The sequence below is a fragment of the Seriola dumerili genome, unplaced genomic scaffold, assembly GCF_002260705.1.
Source record: "Seriola dumerili isolate Sdu_G_001 unplaced genomic scaffold, Sdu_1.0 BDQW01000850.1, whole genome shotgun sequence".
NCBI classification, from domain to species: domain Eukaryota; kingdom Metazoa; phylum Chordata; class Actinopteri; order Carangiformes; family Carangidae; genus Seriola; species Seriola dumerili.
The window spans coordinates 389,931-396,173 of NW_019175105.1; the positions used below are offsets into that span (position 1 = coordinate 389,931).

The 6,243-nt window shown below is 49.8% G+C and overlaps 1 protein-coding gene across 4 annotated transcripts; it reads left to right on the top strand.

Annotated features, from left to right (window-relative positions):
* Window positions 1-458: 458 nt before the first annotated feature.
* On the top strand, window positions 459-4,608 carry LOC111237333 (zinc finger protein 84-like). 4 transcript variants are annotated; one of them, XM_022766390.1, is made up of 8 exons: window positions 459-561; window positions 1,358-1,859; window positions 2,508-3,123; window positions 3,199-3,259; window positions 3,425-3,598; window positions 3,726-3,859; window positions 4,009-4,132; window positions 4,331-4,608. In XM_022766390.1, exons 2-8 carry the CDS (start codon window positions 1,404-1,406, stop codon window positions 4,482-4,484), a joined length of 1,719 nt encoding a protein of 572 aa, XP_022622111.1. In that variant the 5' UTR covers window positions 459-561; window positions 1,358-1,403; the 3' UTR covers window positions 4,485-4,608. The 4 variants fall into 4 exon arrangements, with proteins under 4 accessions (XP_022622111.1, XP_022622110.1, XP_022622112.1 ...); XM_022766389.1 differs by having other exon boundaries at window positions 555-781; XM_022766391.1 differs by having other exon boundaries at window positions 555-754.
* Window positions 4,609-6,243: the final 1,635 nt, after the last annotated feature.

Here is a 6,243-nt window from a genome sequence, read left to right on the forward strand (position 1 = left end):
TCTCCCTCCTCTCCTCTTTCTCTCTCTGTCTCTGTTCTCTCTCTCGTCTCTCTCGTGTCTCTCTCTCTCTCTCTCTGTCTCTCTCTGTCTCTCTCTCATTCTCTCTTCTCTTCTCTCTTCTCTCCTCTCCTACTTGCTCTCCTCGTCTCTCTGCTCTGTCTCTCTCTCCTCTGTCTCTCTTCAAACTCGTGTCTCTGTCTCTCTCTCTGTCTCTCTCTCTCTCTCTCTCTCTCTTCTGTCTCTCCTCTCTCTCTCTCTCTCTCTCTCTCTTCTCTCTCTCTGTCCCATCTGTCTCTCTCTCTCTTCTCTGTCCTCTGTCTCCTCTGCTCCTCTGTCTCTCTCTCTTCTCTGTCCCTGTCTCTCTCTGTTCTTCTCTCTGTCTTCTCTCTGTGTCTCTCTCTCTGTCTCTCTCTGTCTCTCCTCTGTGTTCTCTCTCTTCGTCTCTCTCCTCCTCCTCCACTCCAGCAGATGGCGATGGAGGTCTTCATGTATCGGTTCAGACCTATGGTTCGGGCCGTAGAAGAAGAAACAGCGGAAGTAAACAGAGAGTCGGAGCAGCAGGTGAGTTACAGTGAAATGTTGATGTGTTCACGTTAAATAGGTTATAGAAACGGACACCAGCCCAGATGTTACAGTGGCCACGTCACTGTTGTTAAACACCGACTGAGCAGTGAGTCTGGATCCGAGTCTATTATCGAGCGAAGACCCATGGAGACGGAGGGAGCTCCGGGGCGTGAGGGGGGTTAACGAGAGGGTGAGGAGACGGACCCGGACTCAGCAGGCATGTTTCTCAAGTGTACCCGGTCTACAGTCTGTTTCTTTACCCGGTCTACAGTCTGTACCCGGTCTACAGACTGTACCCGGTCCACAGTCTGTACCCGGTCTACAGTCTGTACCCGGTCTACAGTCTGTACCTGGTCTACAGTCTGACTCTGTACCCGGTCTGCAGTCTGTACCTGGTCTAAGGTCTGTACCCAGTCTACAGTCTGTTTCTTTACCTGGTCTACAGTCTGTACCCGGTCTACAGTCTGTACCTGGTCTACAGTCTGTACCCGGTCTACAGTCTGTACCTGGTCTACAGTCTGTACCCGGTCTACAGTCTGTACCTGGGGATGATGAATATTTTGCAGATGATTCTGTAAATGTTGATATTCAGAAACATGGATTAATAAACGTCTGTAACATGCAGCTCAGATATTTATTCATATTTAGATCAAAGATCACATAAATATGGGTTGATATTAATAATTAATTAATTATTTACACATATTAATAATTGATTAATGTGAATCATTGTATTCATTTCAGTTCTGTGTTCTTTATTTTCTGTGCTCTGTTTGTTTGTTGACACCTGCAGGGGTCAAAGGTCAGAGGAAATAGAGATTGTCCAATCAGAGGAGCTGATGTCATCGGTGAAGCAGAGGTACTGTGACATCAGCCCTGTCACGCTGCAGGTGGTGGGTGGGGCTGTGAGCTCCAGTCTTTACTGCGGGGAGGTGCAGGGTCTGTCGGGGGAGGCGGGGGGGCTGGTGGAGTCCTTCCTGGTGGAGCTTTATCGCTGTAAACTCTGTCAATTCACCTGCGGCCTCAAGACCTCCATCAGCAGCCACCTGCTTCTCAGGCACCGCCCCGCTGCCCTCACCTACCTGGAGGAAGTTGACGAAGGGGCCGGGGCTGAGGGTGGAGAAGAGGTGGGTCTCCAACGGGGGGTGTCACCCTATCGGCTGGATCTGAACGGAGAGTCGAAGCAGAGCGACGAGGACGAGGAGTTCCTGCTCTACAATATGCTGGACAACATGAGCCCTCCCACCTGTGACATCAGCAGCGAGGGGGGGCTGCAGGTCGCACACACCTGTGAGGTGACACACCTGACACACACCTGACACACACACAGGTCTTAAAGTAACATCTGTCCATCACATGTTCACCTTAAAGCTGAGTGTTGATCCATCAGAAGACACATCTGTCAGCTAATCAGAAGAGAGGAGGCTCTGAGCCTTCTGATTGGCCAAGTGATTTCTGAGTGATCCAATAAAAATATTGCAGGTTTCAGGTAAAACACTTTCTACATTCTGGGACTTTTAACCTTGTTTAGAGTTCTTCTTCCCTCAGTCTGAGGGGAGTTCAGGAATGGAGCTAACAAAGTTAAGAAAGCTAACGGCGCTAACAAAGCCAATGGAGCTAACAAAGCTAGCGCACCTAACAAAGTTAATGGAGCTGATGGCGCTAACGAAGCTAACAGAGCTTACGAAGTAAACGAATCAAATGGAGCTAACAAATCTAACAGAGGTAACAAAGCTGACGGAGCAAACGGAGCTAATAAAGCTAACAGGTTTTCACTAATGTACTTGTCCCTCAGTCTTAGGGGGAGGGGTTCAGGTGAATCATCAGAGACACGCCCACAGTTCACTGTGATGGGGACCTGAGTTGTTGAGTGTTGTCAGGTGTTTGGACGCATGAGGACGTCTTTGTGTAGAGATATGAAGTTGTGTCTCTTCTTCCTGCAGGTCAGCACTCTGTTTGAGGAGGAGGAGGAGGAGGAGGAGGAGGAGGAGGATGACTCCTCCATCTTCCCCCTGAAGGGGAGTCCAGTGGATCTGTCTTGTTCCATCGACCCCCCCGCCACCCAGGAGGAGATGGCTCAGTCCGCTCACCTCATGACTCTGGGACTGTGTCGCATTTCAGCCGCCAGACCTCCTCCTCCTCCTCCTCCTGCTCTTCCTCCCCACTCCTCCTCCTGCCCCGCCCAACACCCCCCTCCCCCTGAAGACTCCCCCCGCCTGCCCCAGGCCACCAGCCTGAAGCAGAGTGGGACGGATGGCCGACAGACGAGGACGCCGCCCTCTGGCAGACGGAGGCTGCCGTGTTTTCTGTGTCCCGTGACGCTGCCATCCTGCCGTCTGCTGGACGTCCACGTCCGGTCCCACCGAGCGGGCGGCGGCTTCAGCTGCATCCGCTGCAGCTGGACAGCCGACAGCTGGGAGGAGCTGGAGCCTCACTGGAAGAGCCACTGCAAGAGGAGGAGGAGGAGGAGGAGGAGGAGGGAAGAAGAGGAGAAGAAGAAGAAGGCGGTGGCGTCACGAAACGTTCACCAGCAAACACATCAACATGGCAGCTGCTCTGGTCAGTATGTCTGTGATCATCAATCAATAGTCAATAACAACAACAATAACAGTGAGAACGCTTTGATTCTTCCAGACACATGGAGGGGCCTGCCGATTGCACAAGCAGGAGGGAAGGAGGCGGAGCATACAGACAGGTAGACACCCTGAACCTGACCCTGACCTCTGACCCCTGACCTCTGACCCTGAACCTGAACCACATCAGTTCACAAATAATCAAATTCAACTGAACATTTAAAATATGTCGTCACTATGTTTCTGTGATAAAACCAGACACCAGTATCTGTTTGTGTTGGTTCCAGTCAGACCAGTAGACCTCAGACTGGTTCACTGCAGAGCGTCACAGGAAAGAAGAAGAAGAAGGAGAAGAAGTACACCAGAAGAAAGAAAGAAGAAGAAGAGGCAGAGAAGGAGGCTGAGCAGAAGTCTTCAGAGATGAGAGCCCAGACCGGGTTCTGCTGCTCGCTGTGTCACAGGTGACTACATCATCAGCAGACTGCTCTCAGCACGGCCTCATGACACTTTGACCAGGAGTGTGACAGGTGTATTACCTGTTGTAGGGCTGTGATTGGTCGATTCAGCTGTGATGTATTTTCTTGACAGGAAGTTCTCTTCTAAGCTGACTCTGAGGCGTCACCTGGGCGTCCACGGAGGAGACAAACCATTCACCTGTCCTCACTGTTCCTACAGCAGTAGACTGAAGGCCTCCCTGCTGCAACACCTGAGGACTCATACAGGTAACTCACCTGAGGACTCATACAGGTAACACACCTGAGGACTCATACAGGTAACACACCTGAAGACTCATACAAGTAACACAGACACCTGAGGACTCACAGGGAACACACCTGAGATTCACTGTCAGCTGTGTGTTGTGTGTTGTCAGGTGAGAAGCCGTACAGGTGTGCTGAGTGTCCGTACGCCTCCATAGATCGCAGCTCTCTGCTCAGACACTGCAGAACTCACAGTCAGGAGAAACCATACAGGTGTCAGCACTGTGACTACAGCAGGTAACACACCTGACGCACACACACACACACACACACACACACACACACACACACACACACACACACACACACACACGTGTCCTCATATCCTCATAGCTGTTGGTCAGTTGTAACCTCCCACAAACTGTGGTTGCTGTGGTGACAGTTGCAAGGGCAGCCTGTGGTTGCCATAGTAACAGGTCATATCTTCTCTGTCAGTATCCAGAAGAAGAGTTTGGACCTCCATGCTCGCCGTCACCATACAGGTGAGGCGTTTCCGTGCCGACACTGTGAGTACTCGAGTCCGGACCGTCAGCTGCTCCTCAGACACGTCCGCCGACACCATGTCCCTTCCCAGCATGCTGTTCTGTGACCTCACAGCTGACAGGACACTCTGATTGGACTGTTAGTTTGTGGGCGGGGACTACACAGCTTACATTGAATCAGTGATGATGCCACCAGCCGTGCTGCTGATGTCACTGACAGAAGTTTTTTTTAAGGAAAATAAAACCTAAAATCTGAATCTCTGTGTTTCTGTTTATGTCAAAGTGAAAATGTCTGGTTCTGTCTCTGGTTCTATCTCTGTCTCTGGTTCTGTCTCTAGTTCTGTCTCTAGTTCTGTTGCTGTCTCTAGTTCTGTCTCTGGTTCTGTCTCTAGCTCTGTCTCTGTCTCTAGTTCTGTCTCTAGTTCTGTTGCTGTCTCTAGTTCTGTCTCTGGTTCTGTCTCTAGCTCTGTCTCTGTCTCTAGTTCTGTCTCTAGTTCTGTTGCTGTCTCTAGTTCTGTCTCTGGTTCTGTCTCTAGCTCTGTCTCTGTCTCTAGTTCTGTCTCTAGTTCTGTTGCTGTCTCTAGTTCTGTCTCTGGTTCTGTCTCTAGCTCTGTCTCTGTCTCTAGTTCTGTCTCTAGTTCTGTTGCTGTCTCTAGTTCTGTCTCTGGTTCTGTCTCTAGCTCTGTCTCTGTCTCTAGTTCTGTCTCTAGTTCTGTTGCTGTCTCTAGTTCTGTCTCTGGTTCTGTCTCTAGCTCTGTCTCTGTCTCTAGTTCTGTCTCTAGTTCTGTTGCTGTCTCTAGTTCTGTCTCTGGTTCTGTCTCTAGCTCTGTCTCTGTCTCTAGTTCTGTCTCTAGTTCTGTTGCTGTCTCTAGTTCTGTCTCTGGTTCTGTCTCTAGCTCTGTCTCTGTCTCTAGTTCTGTCTCTAGTTCTGTTGCTGTCTCTAGTTCTGTCTCTGGTTCTGTCTCTAGCTCTGTCTCTGTCTCTAGTTCTGTCTCTAGTTCTGTTGCTGTCTCTAGTTCTGTCTCTGGTTCTGTCTCTAGCTCTGTCTCTGTCTCTAGTTCTGTCTCTAGTTCTGTTGCTGTCTCTAGTTCTGTCTCTGGTTCTGTCTCTAGCTCTGTCTCTGTCTCTAGTTCTGTCTCTAGTTCTGTTGCTGTCTCTAGTTCTGTCTCTGGTTCTGTCTCTAGCTCTGTCTCTGTCTCTAGTTCTGTCTCTAGTTCTGTTGCTGTCTCTAGTTCTGTCTCTGGTTCTGTCTCTAGCTCTGTCTCTGTCTCTAGTTCTGTCTCTAGTTCTGTTGCTGTCTCTAGTTCTGTCTCTGGTTCTGTCTCTAGCTCTGTCTCTGTCTCTAGTTCTGTCTCTAGTTCTGTTGCTGTCTCTAGTTCTGTCTCTGGTTCTGTCTCTAGCTCTGTCTCTGTCTCTAGTTCTGTCTCTAGTTCTGTTGCTGTCTCTAGTTCTGTCTCTGGTTCTGTCTCTAGCTCTGTCTCTGTCTCTAGTTCTGTCTCTAGTTCTGTTGCTGTCTCTAGTTCTGTCTCTGGTTCTGTCTCTAGCTCTGTCTCTGTCTCTAGTTCTGTCTCTAGTTCTGTTGCTGTCTCTAGTTCTGTCTCTGGTTCTGTCTCTAGCTCTGTCTCTGTCTCTAGTTCTGTCTCTAGTTCTGTTGCTGTCTCTAGTTCTGTCTCTGGTTCTGTCTCTAGCTCTGTCTCTGTCTCTAGTTCTGTCTCTAGTTCTGTTGCTGTCTCTAGTTCTGTCTCTGGTTCTGTCTCTAGCTCTGTCTCTGTCTCTAGTTCTGTCTCTAGTTCTGTTGCTGTCTCTAGTTCTGTCTCTGGTTCTGTCTCTAGCTCTGTCTCTGTCTCTAGTTCTGTCTCTAGTTCT

Bases quoted from the DNA above. Each gene is read 5' to 3' on its own strand.
- LOC111237333 (XM_022766390.1), top strand. From the start codon at position 1,404: ATGTCATCGGTGAAGCAGAGGTACTGTGACATCAGCCCTGTCACGCTG. The intron at 1,860-2,507 runs GTGACACACCTG...TTCTTCCTGCAG, and splicing joins AGGTCGCACACACCTGTGAG to GTCAGCACTCTGTTTGAGGA. The intron at 3,860-4,008 runs GTAACTCACCTG...GTGTGTTGTCAG, and splicing joins ACACCTGAGGACTCATACAG to GTGAGAAGCCGTACAGGTGT.